General features: G+C 46.7%; 1 protein-coding gene across 1 annotated transcript in view; it reads left to right on the top strand.

Moving 5' to 3' along the window:
* Positions 1–15,298, top strand: part of RTTN (rotatin) — a 202,486-nt gene extending 187,188 nt beyond the window's left edge. Inside the window, exons 46-49 of the mRNA XM_029914074.1 lie at positions 6,128–6,395; positions 12,071–12,174; positions 13,031–13,100; positions 14,826–15,298. Coding sequence (XP_029769934.1) covers positions 6,128–6,395; positions 12,071–12,174; positions 13,031–13,100; positions 14,826–14,908 — 525 coding nt within the window. The 3' untranslated portion in view covers positions 14,909–15,298. The remainder of the gene's footprint in view (positions 1–6,127; positions 6,396–12,070; positions 12,175–13,030; positions 13,101–14,825) is intronic.
* Positions 15,299–23,583: the final 8,285 nt, after the last annotated feature.

Genomic DNA, 23,583 nt, shown 5'->3' on the forward strand with positions numbered 1-23,583 from the left:
CCAGTGAAGGGTCACGAATACCTTTATTCCCACCCGGCACCTAACTCACTTGTGGTTGAGTCGGTGAACCACAGGGAGCGCCAAGGCCAACCTGCACCCACCCCTAAGAACAAAGATGCCAGGAGACTCGACTCCTTTGGCAGAAAGATTTATTCGTCAGCTAGTTTTCAGCTGAGATTAGCCAACCACCAGGCCTTGCTCAGCAGATATGACTTTACCCTGTGGGAGTCCTTGCCTAAGTTTGAGCCCCTTCTTGCAGACAGGGACAGGAAGGACTTCAGGGCTCTGGTGGAAGAGGGGTCGACGGCGGCTAAGGCGGCCCTGCAGGCGGCGGCGGATGCGGCTGATACGGCGGCTCGCTCCATGGCTTCCGCAATCTCCATGCGCCGGGCGTCATGGCTCCTGTTATCGGGTCTGTTGACGGAGGCCCAATCTCTGATGCAGGACCTCCCATTCAATGACAAGGTGCTTTTCGCGGACCAGACGGACGTTAGGCGGCATGGGATGAAAGACTCCCGCACCACCCTGCAGACCTTGGGCCTCTATGTCCCTCCGGCAAAGGACAAGGCCAAATCGCTCCTGGCGGCTCAACCTGCTAGGAACATAAGAACGGCCGTACCGGCTCAGACCAAAGGTCCATCTAGCCCAGTATCCTGTCTACCGACAGTGGCCAATGCCACATGCCCCAGAGGGAGTGGACCAACAGGCAATGATCAAGTGAGCAGATACGAGCCCCCATATAAAAGGCCTAGAGACCAGAAACTCCGGTCTCAGAGGCAGTCCCACTCTACCCAACAGCCTGGTCCCCCTAAGGGCAAGAGGCAGGGAAAGCGGCGATTTTGACTGTTGGCAGGGGGGCACCGGGCCTGTTGCCAGGGAGACCCCCCGACCAATAAAGTTTGTGTTCTGCAACCGATTGTCTGCCTTCCTCAGGGCTTGGTCTCGCATAACGTCGGACCAGTGGGTCCTCAGCACTGTTTCCAAGGGATACGTTTTACAGTTCACTTCTCCCCTGCCAAGCCACCCACTCCCCATCATGGTCCCGGGGGATCCTGAGCATGCCCTCCTCCTAGACCAGGAGGTGGATCAGCTACTCAGCCTTGGGGCGGTGGAACGCGCCCCGACACAGTTCCAGGGCAAGGGGTTCTACTCCCGTTACTTCCTGATCCCCAAGCTGAAAGGGGGTCTCAGACCCATCCGGGACCTGCGTGATTTGAACAGGTTCCTAACCTATTCCAAGTTCCGCATGGTGTCCCTGGCTTCTATTATCCCCTCCCTAGACTCGGCGGACTGGTACGCTGCCCTGGACCTCCAGGACACTTATTTCCATGTCCACATCTTCGAGGGGCACAGACGCTTCCTCAGATTCGTGGTGGGGACGGGGCACTACCAGTTTGCGGTCCTCCCCTTTGGCCTGTCCACAGCCCCCAAGGTGTTCACGAAATGCATGGCAGTGGTGGCGGCGTACCTCAGTAAGCAGGAGGTACAAATCTTTCTTTACCTGGACGACTGGCTCCTCAAGTGCGAGTCTCGTCCAGAGGTGGAGTTCCACGTGCAGCTACTCCTGGCCACCTGCAAAAACCTAGGCCTGGTCATGAACAAGGCCAGATCTACTCTAGTACCAGTCCAGTGCATAGAGTTCATTGGAGCTCTCCTGGACTCCTCCAAGGCTACGGCCTCTCTTCCCCTGGACAGGTTCGAGACCCTAAGGGATCTCATTGCCTCGGTCTCCATGTTCCCGGTGACCACAGCCAGAGCATGCCTCTGGCTCCTGGGACACATGGCGGCATGAACATACGTGGTCCGCCATGCCAGACTCCGGATGAGGCCCCTCCAACTATGGCTAGCCTCCCAGTTCTCCCAAGCCCGGGACAGCCTAGACAAGATCCTCACAATCCCGTCCCCGGTATTGGCTTCCCTTCGGTGGTGGTCCCTCCCGAGCAATATGCTACAAGGGGTTCCCTTCAGGGAGGCCAGCCAATCCATAGACCTGATGTCCGATGCCTAGGACCTAGGCTGGGGAGCCTACATGGGAGATGTGCAGACCCAAGAGACGTGGTCGACCCCGGACTTGTCCCTGCACATAAATGTCAGGGAACTCAGGGCGATACGACTGGCATGTATGGCGTTTCTCATGCACCTCCGTGGCAGGGTAGTCAGAGTCCTCACGGACAACACCGCCGCCATGTACTACATCAACAAGCAGGGCGGTACTCATTCCCTAGCCCTATGTCGGGAAGCCCTGACCTTATGGGAATTCTGTATAGCCCACGATATCTCCCTGAGGGCTGCTCACCTCCCGGGCGTCCGCAGTACGCAAGCGGACCGCCTCAGCAGGGTCTTCTCCCCCCAATATGAGTCGCTCCACTCAGAGGTCACCCACCGGATCTTCCTAGAGTGAGGAGCTCCCCAGATCGACCTGTTTGCAACCCGCCAGAACCGGCGTTGCCCCCGGTTCTGCTTCATGGGAGGGGTGCGGGAAGGCGCGATCTCTGACGCGTTCCTCATGAGCTGGTCAAGCCAGCTCCTATATGCCTTCCCCCCGTTCCTTCTCATCGCCAAGGTCCTGGAGAAGGTAAAGGTGGACAAGGCAAGGGTCATTCTCATAGCCCCAGCGTGGCCCCGCCAGCACTGGTACGGGCCCCTACTACACCTCTTGGCACCTCTCCCCCCCCCCCCCCCGGCCCCCTCCCCCCCCCCCCGGCCCCCCTCTCCCAAGCCGGGGGATGCCTCCTCCATCCCAACCTAGCCGCGCTCCACCTGACAGCATGGCTGCTCCGTGGCTAAACAAGGAGGAGAACAGGTGTTCGGAGCAGGTTAGGTGGATCCTCCTGGAAATCAGGAAGCTGTCCACGCGTTGGACGAACGTGGCGAAGTGGTCCAGATTTACCAGGTGAGTGAGAGAGGAGTTCTCTTCTCCCCCCCCCCCCCCCCCCCCCCCCCTCTCCCGTTCATCCTGGACTCCCTTTTGTCCCTTAGGACCGACGGTCTGGCACCAGCCTCGGTCAGGGTGCACCTCGCAGCCATATCGGCTTTTCACCCGCCGGTGCAAGGGTACTCAGTCTTCTCCTACCCTATGACCTCCCGCTTCCTGAAGGGCCTAGTCCATTCGTTCCCGTACGCCAGGCCCCCCGTGCCACAATGGGACCTGAACTTGGTCTTGTCATGTCTCACGGGGCCTCCCTTCGAACCCCTAGCCACATGTTCCTGGTCTCACCTCTCGTGGAAGGTGGCCTTCCTCGTGGCGATCACGTCTGCTCGACATGTCTCGGAACTCAGGGCCTTAACCTCAGAACCCCCCTATACGGTTTTCCATAGGGATAAGGTCCAGCTTCGCCCACACCCAGCGTTCCTCCCGAAGGTGGTTTCCGCCTTCCATATGGAGCAGAGTATCTTTCTTCCCGTGCTCTGCCCCAAGCCCCACGCCTCTAACGAGGAACGCCGCCTCCATACGCTAGATGTGCGTAGGGCGTTGGCTTTTTATCTGGATCGGACTAAGCCGTTCCGGAGGTCCTCTCAGCTCTTTGTTGCCTCGGCCGAGCGGGCAAGAGGGCAAGCTATCTCTACCCAGCGGCTCTCCCGCTGGATTACCTCGTGCATACGCACGTGCTATGACCTGGCATGGATTCCCCCGCCACCTATCATTAAGGCTCACTCTACGAGGGCTCAGGCTTCATCAGCTGCCTATGCCGCCCATGTCCCCATTCAGGACATCTGTAGGGTGGCCACATGCGCCTCAGTTCACACGTTTACTTCGCATTACGCGATCGTCTCCTAGTCTAGGGATGACGCCGGGTTCAGCAGGGCGGTACTTCGTCCCGAACCATTGTGAACTCCTACCCACCTCCAACAGATACTGCTTGGAATCACCTACTGTGGAATACACAGGAGCAATCACTCGAAGAAGAAAGGACAGTTACCTGTTCCATAACTGGCGTTCTTCGAGATGTGTTGCTCCTGTCTATTCCACACCCTGCCCTCCTTCCCCTCTGTCGGAGTTGTCTGGCAAGAAGGAACCGAGGGTGGGGGGAGCCCGTGGCTCCCCTTATAGCGCGATATACAGGCGCCACTCCAGGGTCGCCGTGGGGCTCCCCAGTTATGGATACTGCTAAGGGAAAAACTTCCAGCACCGGTGCACGTGGCGAGCATGCACATTTACTGTGGAATAGACAGGAGCAATACATCTCGAAGAACGCCAGTTACGGAACAGGTAACTGTCCTTTTGAGGTGGTACCTTCTGGAATGTGAGAGGTGCTGGAGGTGGTTCCTCAGTTTTTCTGCAGACCTTCTAGAGAGCTGTTCAGCATATCATTCAGTTGTATGTGGTGGTCAGAGGGTTATAGATGGTTAGCCCTCTGGGGATGATGTTTTATTTCTTGCATTTGCTCAGGAAGTAGATGTCACTCTTAAGTTTGGCTTCCTTCTTCATGTTATGGAGTTTCCATTTTAAACAGCAAAATTAAAAGTCTTCCATTGTTGTAACCATGGTCCCAGGACATGAGACAGACAAGGTGAGTGAGGTAAGATTTTACAGCAGTCATATATATTCGAAGAAGCTGTTCATGCTTTATTTTGCTAGCTTTCATTATATTAGATTATAAACTCTTTGGGACAAGGACCTTGTCTTACTATGTACAGAGACTAGCACAGTGAGGCCCCGATGCTGACTGGAGCTTCTGGTGGTACTGAAATATAAATAGTCTTTGGCACCGATGCTCCAAAAGCTGGTTTGGTGTTTGGTGTTATCTGGTTGTATTTTATTTAATGTCTTTGCAGAGTCCTTTCCAAATTAAGATTATATTATTACTGGTGCTCCTTTTTGATTAAGTTGCTGTGTTCTTAATCTCCTTTCTCCAGGTGCTGTCAATGTACAGTACTGCACTTGAAGCTAATTTTTTGTTTGAAAATAAAATAATTAGCATAATCGTGTATACAGCTCAGTATATTTAGAAATTAATTATACTGAAACTACTCATGTATCAGTTTTTCTTTTTCTGGGAAAGTTTTCCTGTTGGAAGATATCTCTCAATCCTTTCATTTTATTTGTTTTCTTTACTGTTAGAGCAGTTGTCTGTCTAGTGAAAAGATTTGACTGTGGTTTTCTCTCCAGAGTTTATCCTTTGCTTTGGCTACAAGGGTTCACTAGTTGAATGATTTCTCCTTCCTCCCCACCATCTGAGTGCTGCTGTCACAGATCGTGCAGGTCCTATTGGGGTTGAACTACATTCCCTTGTGAGAGAATTAACTCATCACTATTCTGCTTCATGTGATCAAAGCCAAGAAGAGTCTATCAACAAGATAAAAGATGTTTTGGTTTGTTGATTTAACAAATACCATAATGTGTTACCTCTTCAGATATGAAAGGAGTGACACACTCAGCTACAGACCTTCCTTAGGGTGGAGACCAACAAGCCAGACCCTCTCTCCCATGCAATGATAGAGTAGGGCTTCCATCTGCTCTAGAGCTCCTTAAAGTGAAAGTAGAGTTTTTTGATACCATGACCAATGCCAGGTCAAGCAAATCAAAGAGTCTCTGGGGCATCTCCAGCACTGAGGAAGCTGTGTTCAGGAGGATGGAGGTTTCATGGCAGCTGCACAGAAAAGAAGGTCAACAAAGATGGTTACTGACAGTGGGAGGAGTGGGCAAGCTCTTTGTTACCCTTTGTTTCTAGAACATTAGAGTAGATGATGCACTTTCCTGTAAAGGCCAAGAAGTTCTTGCTCTTTCACCACACTTTATTTTCTTAAATGCTAATCTAACAGCTTTCTTGAAATGTAAGTAAAATGTACATACTGTTTTGATGCTTACGTCTACAGATTGAGAGGGTCATGTGAGCCAATGAACTGAGAATGGGAGAGTGTAACTATTAAAACTGTTTAATTTGATAGATCACCAAGAAAAACGCCAGTAGTCATTGACACGACAAGAAGCACTTAGTTTTGAAACACTTTTCTTTTTTGGGGGGGGGTATCTCAAAATACTGCTGAAAAAATGTTTTGAATAATATGGGAGTAGGAGACTAACAGTGGGACAGGTGGACCAGTACACTGACTACATGGAGGGTGTGTGTGAAAGCAATATTACTTAGCAATGAAATAATACTGTGCTTTTTCTCTCTTCTGACAGAGTAACTTCTTACAGAACTTTTTGTCTCTGTCATTGCCAAAAGGAGGAAATAAAAGCCTTAGTACACTGGCTAGCCATTGGCTAAAGCTGCTATTGAATATATCCTTTGGAGAAGATGGACAGCAGATGATCATGAAGCTAAATGGTGGTTTAGACCAGCTGCTGGAGATGAGCAAATACAAACACAAGAGTAGTCGCCATATAGTCCTTCTTATTCTGCACAACATCTGCTTTAGTCCAACTAACAAGCCTAAGATACTTGCTAACGGTATATATCCAAGTGACATCTAAACTCTCGTCCAGATTTTGCACTACTGTATTTTATTGTAATTTGGGGTACTGATAGAAAATCCAGTATATTGTTTACAAAAGTATTTTTTATTAAGTGAAGTGCTCAATCTTCTAACAAAATTTTGGGAAATTATAAACTGCAAAAACAGGAATAAATATGTTAAAGAAGACTATAGCAAATATATCAGACAGCTAAAATTATTTTTATTGGTTCTTTTTTGAGTGCTGGTCCCAAGGGGTATCCACTCTGAGTGCACATGTGCTCCATGCACGCCGGGACCAGAAATCCTTCAATAACAATGATCAGTGGTTCATGCCTTCACCTCATGCTTTCAATTGAGAGAATAAGGGGTAGCACAGGTCGACCTGCCATTTCCTTTTCTACCACTCCTGGTCTGGGACAGAAACCTCTTGTGTCTATAGCCTTTAGTTTGCTCTAACCTGTGAATACTGTAAATAGTTTAATTATTTTAAAAGTTTTAGCATTTAATTTGTTAGTAGTTTTAGCAGGGAGCAGGGGATGTACACCTCCCCCTCCCACAGTTATTCCTCCAGTGCTTGGAACACTTTTATGCCCAAGGTCCTTGCTTTGTCTCATCTCTGGTCTTCCCAGTAAGCAACCCACACAAGAGCTGCCTATACTGGCTGGGGGAATCACACATCCCATCAAAGTGTGAGATCTGCTGTTCCTTCTCCTCTTGCACTAGGCAGTCTTGGGAGTTTAGACTTTGACAGCATCTGATGGAGCTCTCCATGAGACCTTGATTGGATCCGGGACCCTTCTGCTCTCTGCCTCACCGTCTGGTGCCTCCAGCCTGGCACCAGCACAACCCTTAGCAGGTCCAGAGACTCCATGAATCAGAATCACAAAGAGGGTAAGGAGATACACCCTCAAAAGAAGTCAGACAAAATCAGCTCAGCAGTCCTGGAAGAAGTCCTGCTGCTTCCTTTTCCTTTGGGTCCAAGTGCTCTCCCCGCCGCTGCAGGTCCGTGCTGGGGCTGGTGCGGAGAGGCACCTCTCCCTGTCGTAACTCTGAGCCCCTGCATAGGGCTTAATAGGAAACTGCACGGCCACGCAGCTTAGATGGAACTTAGGTTGGCATCTGGTCTGCCAGCATCTCAGACCCCTCTAGAGCACCTAGAGGAACAGGTATAGCCAGAGACGCTCATATCGCTGGATCCACCAACAGCTTCTTCATATTCTCTGGGTGAGACAGTGATGCTGGTCTCCCCCTGTCCTCCAGATGACTAAAGGCAGTACCAGGAATTTACACATAAGCTCTTGGACATTCTCCTGTTGACTTCTACCTCCAGAGTGGCACTCCCCATGAATGAAGCTATTTTGGACCTGGTGTATCCTCTGAGGATATTGAACAAGATCAAACAAATCATCATCATTCTGGTTACACCAACTTGGCTGAGGCAGGTCCAATACTCTTACCTGATTCATCTCATTTCCGGACTGGCCTTGCTCATCTGTCTTGGGATTCCGGTCCGACACTCTGTCCTGATGTAACCATCATCCAACTCAGATCTTGGCTCCTCAGTGGTTCTCAGGGATAGAGGTTCTATGTTCGACAGAGGTACAACAGGTCCTATTTAATAGAAGAAAGATCTCTACTAGAAATACTTACCTTCAAAAATGGAAGAGATTTCACCATTGGTGTACCTAGCAATAATGTTCATCAGTTTATTCTTCCCACTCCACTGTTCCTGATTGTGTTGGATTTAAAGAAATCAGGTCTTTCCATGACTTCTGTCAGAGTTCATTTGGTGGCTATTACAGTCCTTCATTCCCCTGTGCAGGAATTCTCATTCTTTTTCAACCCATAATAGGATTCATCAAAGGGTCTGTTACCCTTATTCCACAAATCAGAGAACCTACTCCTGCATGCGATTTGAACTTGGTCCTTAATAGTCTTATCAAACCTTCTTTTGAGCTGATAGCTAAGTGTTCTCTGCTGCACTTATCTATGAAAATGGCATTCTTAGGGGCCATTACTTCTGTTCACAGAGTTGGGGAACTGAGAGCATTAATGGCTGATCCCTCGCCACCACTACCACGTTTTACTGTTTTCTTCAAGCGTAAGGTATCACCACATCCCAAGTTCATATCTAAAATATCCTCCAATTTTCATATTGACCAAGTTATCCACATTCCTGTGTTTTTTCCCCAAAGCTACAGGGGATTAGAGAGAAAACTGCCCTGCATATCGTGGACATTAAAGGTTGTTAGCCTTTCATTTGGACAGAACCAAACCATTTATAAAGTCTTCTGGACTTTTAATGTCAGTTACATACAGAACTAAACGATCCACAGTCTCCATCCAAAGACTTTCAAAGTGGGTTTCCAGTTGTATTCTTGCTTGTTACAAGGCTGCCAATATTCAGCTCCACTGGTGAATAATAGCTCATTCTACAAGATCCCAAACTACCTCCATGGCAATATTAAAAAAATGTAACAATTGAAGTAATTTGCAATGTGGCAACCTGGGCATCAGTGCACACTTTTCCCAAACGCTGCTTTCTGGTATGCTCCTCTATGTCAGGTGCTGCTGTTGGAATGGCAGTATTAGATCCAGCTCTGAATCCCCCTCCTCCTTCACGGGATGCTGCCCAGGAGTAGCCTGAAGTGGAACAGATATAGGGACAATAATCTGAGAAGGAGAGGTTATTCACTTTGTACAGTAACTGGAGTTCCTTGAGATGTGTCCCCCTATGGATGCTCCATTATTCACCCTCCTTCCCCTTTGCTTCGGAGTTTTGTCTCAAGGGACTTTGTGGTAGAGAAGGAGTTGAGGGCGGTTTGCCCACACAGTTCTCTATATCCTTGTTACGGGACACGACGATGTCTGGAGCCCATGCACAGGTCAAACAGGCGCTGAAATAAAAAATATGTGATCAAAGGCACATGGGGTGAACATGCACTTGAAGTGAAGCACCCATAGGGATACACATCTCGAAGAATTCCAGTTACCGCACAGAGTGAGTATCCTCCCCTTATCCTGGATTATCTTCTCTCCATAGTCATCGGGCCTGTCCATCAGCTCATTGAGGGTACCTTTAGCAGCTATTAATGCCTTTCATCATCTGATAGAGAACTGCTCAGTTTTCACCCAGCTCACAACTGTAAGGTACTTAAAAGGCATTGTCAGAACATTCCTGTCGGTATCAAGACCTACTCCTGCTTGAGATCTAAACCTTGTACTATCAGCATTTATTAACCCATCATTTGAATCCTTGGCCTCCTCCTCCCACTTACCAATGAAGAGGGTCTTCCCGACAGCTATCACCACAGCCAGGAGGGTGTGTGTGCTCTGAGCCCTTATGGCAGACCCATCTTATACGATCTCTCATAAAGAAAAAGTATCCCTCAGATTGCCTCCCAAGTTTATCCCCAAAGATCCTTCCGACTTTCACTTGAAGAAGACGATTCAGCTACCTCTATTTTACCTGAAACCTCTCAACACTAGGGAAGACCGAAAACTCCATTCTCTAGATGTACACAGAGCTCTGGTGTTCTGTCTAGGCAGAACTTGAGAAGATCTCTGAGGTTATTCGTCTGCATTGCTGAGCAATGAATGGAGAGGCAATATCTTCCCAAAGGGCCTCAAGATGAATTTCCAGTGGCATCATCCTCTATCAGCTTGCAGACGCCCTTCCTCCTCAGTCTGTCAAGTCTCATTCTACCAGAACTCAAGCCTCTCTAGGAAAACTGTAGGGTGGCAACTAGGGGCTCCATTCACACACTTATCAGGCTCTATGCTCTGATTCAAGCCTTGGCTGAGGATGTTTCCTTTGGTTCAGCAATCCTAAAAAGTATTGTGCACCTACCTTGTCAGTAAGCACTGCTTGGGAGTTACCCACAGTGAATACGCATAGGCACCAGCTGAGACAGTTACCTTATAGTAACTGGAGTTCTTCATGATGGGTGATCCTTGTAGGTATTCACGACCCATCCTCCTTCCCCTCTGCTCAGCTCAGATGATTCATGGTAGAGTAGGAACTGGAGAGAGGGAGATGATCTGTGCCACCCCTCATTTGAAAGCAGAGGAGTTGAATGATGGACACGTGGACCAACGGACACTGCTTTTGAATAATTTCTGGTTCTAAGTGCACAGAGTGCATGTGCATCCATAGTGAATGCCCAAAGAGACCACACATCTGAAAGAATTTCAGTTCCTATAAGGTAAGTAAATTCCCTTTATTCTGAGATCTTGCTATTTTGAAATTACAATAATATAACTTGAATGAGAAGGTTTTAACTAGACACTTAAATGGGAGACCATGCCTTCCTTTTAAAAGAAAGTGAGGAGGATCCCTGTGCATCAAACACTTAACTTTTAAATAATCTGTCTTAGATATACAATTTAAAAAAAGAAGCTTATGAGTTAGTTATGAATGCTATCTTTCAATTGTACAAAACCTAGACTATGCATATTCCCTATACCCCCCCCAGAAATCTGTGCCTCTTAGATCAAGTTATGCCACTTTTCTCCAGATATACCAGGGGTTCCCAAACTTGGTTGGTGGCTTGTTCAGGGTAAGCTCCTGGCGGTCCACAAGACTCTTCGTTTACCTGAGCATCCGCAGGTACAGCCGCTCGCAGCTCCCAGTGGCCATGGTTCGCCGTTCCTTGCCAATGGGACCTGTGGGAAGCGGCATGGCACGGCCACCGCTTCCCGCAGCTCCCATTGGCGGGGAACGGCAAACCGTGGCCGCTGCGAGCGGCCGTACCTGCGGACGCTCAGGTAAACAAAGAGTCTCGTGGCCCACCAGGGGCTTACCCTGAGCTGCGAACCAAGTTTGGGAAACCTGAGATATACTGATCTACTCATGTACTATAGGGATGAGTATGGCATAAATGCTTACTGTAGTGAGATAGAAAACTCTCTTTCGTAGTTTGTAGAGGCCAAGACTACTTAGACAGGATGCTCCACTCTTCCCTAATGAAGTTCCCAGTAGCTTCCAACTGAAGCTGTTCTCAAATTTTTCCAGATCTTTGTTGAGTGTCTTTGATAAATAATCATTACTCAACTCCATAGTCTACCCAATGCATTTGTATTGTGGAGTGAGCAGTCAGATATGTTGAACAAGTAGACCAGATTGCTTTCATTCCACTGAAAGCCCAGAGGTAAACTTTGGAGATGAGAGAATCTGAGAAGGTTAAGGCAAAAAATGTGACAATAGTGAAATCAAGCAGGTGGTAACCACTGTAAAAATTGGCAGAATGTCTTAATTCTACCCCATTGTACTGGTAGTGATACTGTATATATGCCTATCTGGTGTTCTTAAAACAGCTTAATATATAGTATCTCTTATGTGGTTCAATATTTATGTGCAACAGTCAGCTATGCACATTGTAGTGGCTATAATTTAAAATGTCCATTCTTTCATGGCTTAATCTTAATTTTTAGTATAGACTATATTTTGCTGCTTATATTTATTAACATTATTTTATAGTGCTTACAAGTATGCTAGGTACTTATTCATATTAAACTATCTGATTATATAAATTTTGCATTTGTTGTGCCATAGCAATATTTATCATGGAAATAGAGACAAATTGCCAGAATAAGAACATTTCATAGGTGGAAATCTGTCATAATGTGTTTTGCTAGTCTTTGTGTATGCTTTTGTTTTCTTCATTAGATAAAGCTATTGCAGTACTATCTGCCTGTTTAGAAAGTGACAGCCTCACTGCTCAGAGAATAGGAGCAGCTGCACTTTGGTCTTTGCTCCACAATTATCAGAAGGTTAGTATTTGGAAAACGCTTCCAATTAAAAAAATAAATAAATAAAAAACGTAACCTGCAGTAGTAATAGTTATATCCTTATAACATGTTTGCTATAATGTTGATTTACTATAAGTTAGATGTCCTGTAAAATGTATCCTCTATGTACAATTATGAAATTAGGCCCCAATTCTGCAACTTGTTCAGCCTGGGCAGACACCCATGCCTGGGCAGATCCCATTGAAATGAATGAAGCTCCATGCAGATGTAGGGATCCACTTCCAAAGAACAAGTTGCAGGATTGGGGCCTTAATAAATAAATCAAAAACCTACTCACTGGACGATTCAAATCCTTTAAAATTATTTTTAATTAAAATTAAATCACTAGTTTTCCTTTAAGAAGAGAGATACAAAGGAGAGACAAATTATTTTTCACATCAACCTAAGTAACATGATAGTGTTCTTGTAAGTTACCATGTAGCTTCTGAGATATGCTGATTATAATATGACATTTTTATTGCTTTAGAAGTCACACAATATATGCCTTTTTGTACTGTGCTTTTTTTACCATGAAGTTTGCAAGAATGTCACTTGTGTTTGCCAATTTAATATTCCAAGCAATACTTGCTGACACACCAAGCCATGGCTTGGGAAATGGGTTCCATTATTGCTGCAATTCATTGCTTGCCTGTTTATTTTTCAGAAATGCAGTATACATGATGGTATAATCACTTGTTGCACTGTTAAAATCTTGAATGCTATATTCTGTTGGCTTGCTGCCAAAAAATAGCTCTGGGTTGAAGACATAGCCTGATTTTAAGAGCATCAGCATGTGGGAATAAATGTAGTTATTGGATTATTCTTATTTGTGCTACAGGCAAAAGTGACTTTGAAGAATCCATCAATAAAGAGAAGAGTAGATGAGGCTTATTCTTTAGTGAAGAAAAGTAAGTTATTGGAGAATTTAGTTTCCATCTCAAAGGAGTAACAGCCAATTCTGTAATTTTTCTGTGAAAAGAAATCATTAATACACTATACTGCTCTGCAGTACAACAGAAAGGAAGCATTTTGTTGTGTTGTAAGTTTTTTCTACAATTTTGGGTTCTGCTTGATGATCCTTTTAAATCCACATGTGCTTTGCTGTTCGGCATCTTTTTCCAAAATAAAATTAAAAAAAACCTTCTGGTGACAAATTGTAAATAAGATTTGTGTGGTGGTAATTGCTAAGGATTAGTCTGCGAGATACATTTGATTGTGCTGGCAGCAAAATGATTTTGTTGCCACAGACTTTCTCTGTGCTAAAAGCTTGTATTTTGGTGATAAGAACCACTGCCCAGTTAGAACTGACCTCACTTAACCTTGCTGAATTCAGCTACAGACCAGAATACTGTGCTATCCTGACAGTATTGCTCTGTAAATTGGCCGTTTTTTACTTTGACTTTTTAAAAGCATGTTGACTGCTTTAAGAAATTGCAGTTAGCTATCATTTGGATGGCTTTTACATAATAGATAACTGTACTTGCAAGCAGTCCAAAAAAAGATCAAAAGCATCTCTAATTGGACATTTCTCTGAGCAGCACTGTGGAGTGGGGTTGTAGCTACAGTAGCTAATACGTGGGCACGTTTGTTCTGCTCATTTTCATTGGGAACCTGCTCCTGCAAAGACTCATGTGCATGCTTACCTTTAAGCAGCCGAGCACTCCTAGTGAGTTCAGTCAGTCTGTACATGCTCTTCAGTACACGCACACATCATTGCGCAATTGGGGCTAAATTGCCATATTTGTTTACAAGACAGAGTGGCCAGCAAATGGCTGCTAAATTCAGATGATTTTTGTTTTATTTTGGAGTAGATTAGCCCTGGTTAGATGGATTTTTGCCAGCATATCTGATGACCATCCTGTGTTAGGAAATACATTTTAAATTCTATATATAATGAATGTACAGTGGTTTTCTTTCCACTCATTTGTGTGTTGTGTTCTGTTTGTACTGTTCCAGCTTATTCATTCAATAGGTTAAAAGTACTTGTGATTGGAATGTCTTGTTTGCCTGGCAAAATCATTGTACTTTACAGTACTTTGTACGTCCATAGAGCTATATAAAAACAGCATATGCTGCTGGGAAAGCTTTCATGACTTTACAAGGCTGAGCAGGCTTCCAACTAGGGGAGTGAGTGGGAATGTACTGGTTGGGGCACCTTAGAAATCCTTTCAGAGTGCAGGTGGCTCGACTTCTGAAGTGCATCAGTAGCCTTGTTTTAGCCTTGTCCCTTCCCCACTCTACCCTGTGCTCTGGAGGAGTTGTAGTAGAAGCATAGTCTCATTCATGCTGAGGCAACTGCCAAGGATACACTGGTTAGAGCCTGAGCAAAGACTCGTTTGCCTTCCTTGTCCCAGTTGATCGGAAATTTCCAATGGTATTGTATTAGTAAATGTTTTGTAATGTCTTTTTTGTAGAAACAAAGACAGCAATATGAAATGCCAGTACAGGATATTGCTGTAACATATTTGAGGGGAACGCGACTGCCAATTTGTTGTGCAGATTATAAAATGTGTGCGTTAGCAAGAGGCTCTTGAGTCTGTGGGTTTGATGTAACCTTTGAAATCCTAGTATGTGAAATATTGAAAGGTAACAGAAAAGCTCTGAAGTCTTGTTTTTTTTTTTTTCCTCTTTAGCTCTTTCACAGCCAGAAGGAAACCAGCTAAAAGCCTATCACTTAAAATGTCTAGAGAATCTAGTGAGACTTCTCAATAGTTAATGACTGTTGGTGAGTTCTCATGTTGAAGGTGGATTGCTTACTCCATGGAAGACTGGAAATTAAAGAAAAGATTTCTAATGCTGAGATTTTTGGAGGCATCGTGTCACAGAAAAAATTTAATACGTCTTTGGGAAGGGAGTTGATCACCTAACACCAAAGAAATAATATAGATTATGGTTGAAACAGCATATACTGTATTCCCAATGGGAAATTGTGGTGCTACTGCATCTGGGAAATGCAAAAGGAAAATGAGAACATGGGGGTAGGGGGAGAGGAGGAAAGGGTATGAGAAATTAATAATTTTATTAAATTATGTGTTGAAATTATTACTGGAAAATATTAGTGGTTGGTTTGAGCCCATCTAAATAAAGTTTTTTTTATTAAAATAAATGTTAGTTGTGGATCATAATTTATAGATGAGTGTAGAACATGAAAAAGGAAGGAATGCAACTACTCACTTAAAAGAGGGGTGTGTGAATTTTTACATCTGCTATGCTGAGATACCCTGGTATATCATAATGGATAGGTGTCGAACAGCAAGAGTAAATCTTAATTCTTCTTCAAGTGCTTGCACATATCTATTCCAATTAGGTGTGTGCACGCTACATGCACAGTCGTCGGAATGTTTTTCCCCTAGCAGCACCCGTTGGGTCAGCTGTGGAGCCCCCTAGAGTAGCACCTCCATGGCGCTCAATATGTGACCTCAGTTCCTTCTTACAGCCCATGACAGTCGTTGGAACTGTGGCTTGCTTTTGCAAGTGCTCCCCTAGTTCTTCTATAGTTCAGTGTATATAGTTTTCATAGTTTATAGCTTATAGTTAAGGCTAAAATTTGGTCACGGAGGTCGCGAAAGTCACAGAATCTGTGACTTCAGCCTGCAGCCGCTGGGAACTGCAGGGTACCCCCACCTCCCATGGGGGCCTGGAGCTGCTGGGTACCCCCGCCGCCACCGGTGGGGGTGGGGAATCCCCTGGCAGCTCCCCAGCTGCCGGGGCCGCGGGCGCTATAGGGGAATCCCCTGGCAGCTCCCTAGCCCCCACAGCTCCCTAGCCACTGCAAGAGGTAGGGAATTCCCTGCAGTTCCCTAACCGCCACAGGTAGGGGTCTCTCCCAGCCACAGGGCAGGATCGACAGCTCCCAGCCACAGGAGAGCAGGGTGCTGGACCCTCCTCCCTCCCCCTTTCGTCATGGACATGTTTAGTAAAGGTCAGGGACAGGTCACAGCTTCTGTGAATTTTCGTTAATTGCCGTGACCTGTCCTTGACTTTTACTAAAAACGTCAATGACAAAATCGTAGCCTTACTTTATAGTTATTTTGTTAGTGTATAGGAGTGGGGGGGGAGGTTCTTCCCCACCCCAACTTTCCTGTTTCCCTTGGGATTCGGGGCATGCCTCAATCCCAAGGATTTAAGCCCTGCAAGTCTTCCCACAAGCCCATGCCAACAGGCGACCCCCACGACTCTTGCCTCAAGTGTCTGTGGGAAGCACACCAGACTGACAAGATTTGCAAAGGGTTCTGTCCCAGAACTTAGAAGGAGTGGGACTTTAGTTTAAAACAGCTCCTCATGGAGGTGGCTCTGAAACCTCAGCCCATCTCGGCACGGCAGGATCCAGCGCAGAACGCTCTGGCCTCTGTAAGAGAAGCAGTGCCGAGGAAGGACTCTGGGCATAGAGACCATCGGCACCGTCACTCCCTGGCACCAAAGCCAGTGGAGACTGCAAGGTGTACCGGTCTCATTCCCCGGTGCCACAGAAGCAGCACTGGAAACAGGACAGGGACTGACCCCCTACACCGAGGTCTGCTGCCCTGGAAGCCACCATTGGGGTGCATCCTACAGAGGAGTACCTGGCGCCGAAGGTTCATGAGCCGGCACCGTCAACTTCGGCCCCGCAGAACAAACGAGAGAGGCAGGGGCTGCAGGGTCCTACCCCCAAATCAAAGGAGTCTAAGCGACTGGACCTTTTCTGACACAAGGTCTATTCGACCAGGGCTTTAGAACTCAGTATTGACTACCAGCAGGCAATCCTGAGCAGGTACAGCTTCAACTCCTGGAACTCCATGCTAAAATTCAGGGAGCTGGTACCCGCCGAGTCCAGGGAGGAGTTTGGGGCTATTGTTGAAGAGGGCAAAGCAGTGGCACGGACCTCATTACAGGCCACACTGGACGCTGTGGACTCGGCGGCGCGCACCTTGTCCTCTGGCATCGGCATGAGGCGTAGCTCATGGCTCCAGGCCTCGGGGCTGCCACCCGAGGTGCAACAGACCCTCCAGGACCTCCCATTTCATGGGGCGGGCCTGTTTGTGGAGCAAACTGACTCCAGGCTGCACAGCCTTAAAGACTGTAGGGCTACGCTGAAGTCACTAGGGGTGCATACCCCAGCCACTCTGCAGAAACACTAAACCTCAGCCCTCATAGTGCCCCTACCAGCCATGTCCTTGACAGGTCTTCTCTAGGTAGTGTGGCAGGAACGGCAGGCGCAAGCTGTCTCAGCCCTCATCTAACCAGGGCCAGGCGCGCACTTCCTCAGGCTCTAAGCAGGTCTTTTGAAGGTGCTCCCGGGGATGACGTACCAGTCATTGGACCGGATCCTCATCCCTGCTTCCTGAATCGTTTATCCCACTTCTACCGTGCTTGGTCCTAAATAACATCGGATGCTGGGTTCTTCGCATGGTAGAAGTGGTATATTCTCTCCAATTCTGCTCCTCCCCTCCCTTCCACCCCACTTCCCTGTCCCTCTTCAGGGACCCTTCTCACGAGCACCTCCTTGCGCAGGAGGTGCAGACACTCCTCGCCGCAAGGGCATTGGAGGAGGTTCCTCAAGAGCTATGTGGCAAGGGATTCTACTCCCGTTATTTCCTAATCCCCAAAGCCAAGGGGGGTGGGGAGAATGTCTCAGACCCACTCTAGACCTGCGAGGCCTCAACAGATTCATGAGGAAGTTGAAGTTCTGCGTGGTCTGCCTGAACTCTATTATCCCTTCTCTGTATCCAGGAGACTGGTACGCCACTCTTGACCTCAAGGATGCGTACTTCCACCTATCCATGTGCCCTGCTCACAGACGGTTCCTCAGGTTTGTGGTCAACCACAATCAATACCAATTCATGGTCCTTCCCTTCGGCCTATCGACAGCCCCCTGAGTATTCATCAAGTGTTTGTTGGTCGTGGCAGCCTTCCTCCGTCAAAGGCAGGTGCAGGTATACCCATACCTCGACGACTGTCTGCTTGGGGGCACTCCAGGGATCAGTGGACGCACAGATCCACCTTGTGAGAGCCACCTTCGACAGACTGGGCCTTCTCCTTAACGAGAGCAAGTCGACCCTGGTGCCAACTCAAAGGATAGAGTTTATCGGGGCAGTGCTGGACTCAGGTCGGGTCAGCGCATTCCTGCTGGAGGCCCGCTTTCAAGCAAAGTCAGAGATCATACAAGGCCTCAGACGCTACCCCACCACCATGGTTCGGGGCTGTCTCAGGCTTCTCGGTCATATGGCATCTTACACATACGTGGTTAAGCATGCCAGAATGTGCCTCAGATCTCTCCAGGCTTGGCTCGCAACAGTCTGGACATAGTAGTGACCCTTCCGGCGCAGGTCGTCCAGTCCCTTGGCTGGTGGCTCAACCCTCAGGACGTGTACAAAGGAGTCCCCTTCCACAGGCCCCAGTTCTCCCTCTCCCTGGTAACAGACACGTCAGCACTGGGGTGTGGCGCACTCCTGGGGGGACCTTCAGACACACGGCCTCTGGTCCCAGCATGAGCTCTCGCTCCATATCAACATCAAGGACTTGAAGGCTGTACGACTAGCGTGCCAGACCTTCCAGGTTCACCTGTAGGGTCAGTGCGTGGGAGTTATGATGGACAACACAACTGCAATGTTTTATATAAACAAGCAAGGCTCTTCCCTGTGTCAGGAAGCCCTCCAGCTGTGGCAGTTCTGCATAGCCTGCTCCATTCACTTGGAGGCAACGTACCTCAGAGGTTCATATAACGAGCTGGCGGAGTACCTCAGCAGATCCTTCCGCAACGACGAGTGGTCCTTCCAGCCAGATGTCATTTACACCATTTTCCAAAGGTGGGGAACTCCCTACATCGACCTATTCACCATTCGGAGCAACAGGAAGTACCAACGGTTCTGCTCCTTTAAAAACCACAGCCAGGGCTCCCTCGCAGATGCTTTTCTCCTCCCCTGGTCAGATCATCTGCTGCACGTGTTCCCGCCATTTCCGCTTGTGCACAAGGTCCTGCTCAAAATCTGCCAGGACCAGGCAACGGTCATAATGGTGACACCGCCATGGTCCCACCAGCATTGGTACACCACACTCCTGCTCGGAGTTGGTTAAGGAAGTCCTGCTTGGTGGCAGGAAGCCCTCCACTAGGGCCACCTATCTGGCCAAGTGGAAAAGGTTTGCCATCTGGTGCTCCCAGGGCCGCACTCTGCCATTGTAGGCTTCCATTCCTCTCATCTTGGAGTACCTGTTACATCTTAAGCAGCTTCTTCCATCAAGGTGCACTTGGCAGCTGTCTCTGCATTCCACCCGGAAGTGGCAGGGCACTCTGTCTTTGCCAACCCCATGGTTGACCACTTCCTCAAAGGTCTGGAGGGTCTGTACCCACAGATTCAGCAGCCGATGCCTGCATGGGACCTCAACCTGATTCTTTCCAAACTGATGGGGCCCCCATTTGAACCACTGGCGACTTGTTCGCTTCTGTACCTATCATGGAAGGTTGTCTTTCTAGTCGCAATTACTCCGGCAAGGATGGTCTCAGAACTTAAGGCTTACACCTCCGACCCTCCCTACATGGTTTTCTTTAAGGACAAGGTGCAGCTTAGACCTCACCCTGCGTTCCTTCCAAAGATTGTGTCCCAATTTCACTCCAACCAGGACATTTTCCTGCCGGTGTTTGTTCCCGGCTGCTTGCATGAGATTTAGGATAAAAGACTCCACTCACTGGATGTTCGACGGGCGCTCACCTTTTACATCAAGCGCACTAGGCCGTTCTGAAAATCGAACCAGCTGTTCGTGGCAGTGGCAGACCGTATGAAAGGTCTTCTGGACTCATCATAGAGGATCTCATCATGGATCACCAGTTGCATCCGCACCTGCTACGAATTGGCCAGCGTGCTAACCCTGGCACTCATGGCACATTCCACAAGGGCGCAGGCCTCCTCGATGGCATTCCTGGCCCAGGTGCCGATTCAAGAGATCTGCAGTGTGGAGACGTAGTCCTCAGTGCACACTTTCGCTGCTCACTACGCGATTACCCAGCACACCAGAGACGATGCTGTATTCAGCAGAGCAGTGCTCCAGTCTGTGATTCCATAACTCCGACCCCACCGCCTAGGTAATGCTTGGGAGTCACCTAATTGGAATCGATATGAGCAAGCACTCGAAGAAAAAATGGTTACTCATCTTCTTGTAACTGTTGTTCTTCGAGATGTGTTGCTCATGTCCATTCCAAACCCACCTGCCTTCCCCTCTGTCGGAGTAGCCGGCAAGAAGGAACTGAGGAGGCAGCAGGTCGGCAGGGACCTATATTCACCGCCATGGAGGCGCCACTCCAGGGGGCTCCATAGCTGACCTGACGGGTGCTGCTAGGGGAAAAACGTGGCACGCACACACACTAACTGGAATGGATATGAGCAACACATCTCGAAGAACAACAGTTACGAGAGGGTGAGTAACCATTTTTCCCCATGGATTTTTCAGTTTAAAGTTAGAACCTTTACTTTAAAATGTGTACAAGAGAAGTCCCTATTGATACTGCAGTGACAGTTATGTTAACGTAGCAGCTCTTATGTCTGTGCAAGTGTTTGAGGCTCTTCTGTTGGAAATCAGAATGGAAAAGTTATAATTGCAACATTGTAAGAGACACTTCCAGAAACTGTTTATTATTTGTAGAGTTCTGGTGCTTTACAAAAACCACAGAGACAGAGTGCTACCTTGAAGAGATTAGACTGTTAGGCAGGTCTGTGTATCCTTAAACTGCTATCATGTCATTAATATCATCATGGTTTTCCTAATAAATTCTAGATACATTCAGGAACATCGGAGAGTGGTAAGAGTGTCACCATATAGTGCCTGGCTAAGACTCCATTGCAAGTGCTTCTGAGATCCATTACAAGGCTGCTTTGTTTCTCCCTAGGTACACATGGTGTTTTCATGATTCCCCCAGGGAGAACTTACACACAATCATTTCAAAATGAGCAAAGAGCAGGCTAAGCGTGAACAAACCTCTAAGAAACACCTGAAGCAGAGATTTGAGTCTCCATTTTTAACTGTCCTACTTCTCCTACAGACCAGACCACAAAAGACTGGCACTTTTGAAAACTGATCTATCTTTGCTTATTTCTGAAATTAGATTCTGTCAATAATTATAAAACTGTGCAACTTTATAACATAATAATAGACATTGCCATGATGCAGATAACGTTGGGATGCTCACTATCAGGACGGTGGTGGCTCAGATGAAAATCAGCGAAATCCTGGGTGATTTTCCTGAAAGGAGAAAAGAAGTCCTTTAGATCATCAAGGCCTGATTCTCCACTTCCTTGCACATTGCATAGTCATTTATCCTGGTGAAGCTGCTGTGAAATGCTGCCAACGCCTGCCATTCTGACCTAGTAGTGTTTTACACCCACTTTGAATAAGGGCTGGTCTACACCCAGCCGCTAGTTCGGCGGCTGGGGATCGAAGTTCTTGGTTCGACTTATCGCGTCTGGTCTGGACGCGATAAGTCGAACCAGGAAGTGCTCGCCGTCGACTGCAGTACTCCAGCTCGGCAAGAGGAGTACCGCGGAGTCGACGGGGAGCCTGCCTGCCGCGTGTGGACCGCGTCTGAACCGCGGTAAGTTCGAAGTAAGGTATGTCGACTTCAGCTACGTTATTCACGTAGCTGAAGTTGCGTACCTTACTTCGACTTGGGGGGTTAGTGTAGACCAGGCCTTAGTGTAAATGACTGCACAAAATGCAAGGCAGTGGGGAGTCAGGACTACAGTCTCTAATTGATGAAGTAGATTATGTAGAAAGTCATCACAACAATTCTAATGTATGTACTTTATGAGTCTCTGCGGAACTGGAAACTGCAGACATTACTGCTTTCCTTCAGAATCTATTGTTTAAAGATTTTTCTGAAAAGGCAACTAATGAACAGGCACATAAAATGTTAACTGTCCCACCTCATCCGACAGAGAGACACAAAAAGCCAGGCCTTTCACTGCCAAATTCATGAATTTTAAACATAAGGAATTTATTATGCATTTAACAGGAGAGAGAAGAAAGCTGTTATATCAATGTAAAAATATACTTTTCCCAAATTTACCATGTGGATCCAATAAAGCAGAGAAACAGAATGGTAGTTGTCTAGCTAACTCAAAAGCCAGTTGTATTTGGTTGATATATAAAAAAAAAAAATTTTCTCTGTAGAGGTACAGAAATTGAAAAGCTCTTCACTATTGTGAGGAAAGAATCACACATGCACACTCAAGGAATAAAAACCATACAAGATTCCGCAGCTCAAAGGAAGACCTGCCTGGAAGATTACAAGCATGGTGACAAATGACCTGTCTACATTCTGAACTTTTAAATTCTGCACAGACAAGAATTCTTTATGCTAATTGGTATCTGATATTGATGTGTCTAACAAATAGTCTAAGAAAAATTTCACTCAAATCCAGGTGCAGTAAAATGGATGGAATAGAATTGAATCTCCTTTTTAATTATATCATTTTGAATGTATTAAGTTATTTGTGTTCCTTTATCCAATTACTTCTATTGTAAAATGCAGGTAAATAACTGTTATATTTGTTGCTACAGCAACTCTTACTCTATTAATTTGTATATCTCAAATTCACATCCAGACAAATTGTTTATATTTCTCAACATTTTATTTATGAAGCAATAATGGGAGGCAGTTTTAACTGTTCTCTATCATGATTAAGCTAAATATGGCTTAGAAAATTGGTCCCAATTTGTACTCAAGCTGGCTAAAATTCTTAATGTAGAAATTGTCAGAGACAGAAGACGTTTTCATGCAGTAGGAAAGGTTTTTTTTTTTCCTCTGCTCTCTATATCGTTCATGCTCATGCTGTTATTTTCAACCAGTGTATACTAATAACTCATGTTAAAAAGTGCCCCGTTGGTGACATACTAATACATTTCTATCATGGAAGCTAAATATTTAACAAAATCCGAGAACATATAACAGACATGTAGTGCAACACCAAACATCTCTTATAGGAAATGGTTGAAGAAACCACATATATTTCTCTGTCAAGACTTCCTGTGCGAGGGTCCTTAAAGCTACTTGTACAAACATAGACACCATTGTACAGACTTAAAGACTTAAGATGGAAAGTTACTGAAAATTCATAAGCAAAATGGCAAATAAGCAAAACCTGGCTTTCATCTGTAGATTTCAAAGCACTTTACAAAGGAGGTAAGTTTCATTATCCCTGTTTATCAGATAACTGATCTTATATTCTTATGCACATTTACCCTTAAGCTAAAACCTAACAATCGTCTAATTGATGGGAGCATATGTATCGTTTAACAGTGCAAACCTATTGTGAGCTGTGATGGGGTGTTCACCCCCATACAAGCCCTGAAGAGGTTAAGGTGGCTCAAAAGGAGCCAATTAAACATATAGGCCACACCTGGGTTTCCCTGCCAATCAGTGGG

This window comes from Terrapene carolina, unplaced genomic scaffold (genome assembly GCF_002925995.2).
Source record: "Terrapene carolina triunguis isolate 2854851 unplaced genomic scaffold, T_m_triunguis-2.0 Scaffold58, whole genome shotgun sequence".
Taxonomy (NCBI): Eukaryota; Metazoa; Chordata; order Testudines; family Emydidae; genus Terrapene; species Terrapene triunguis.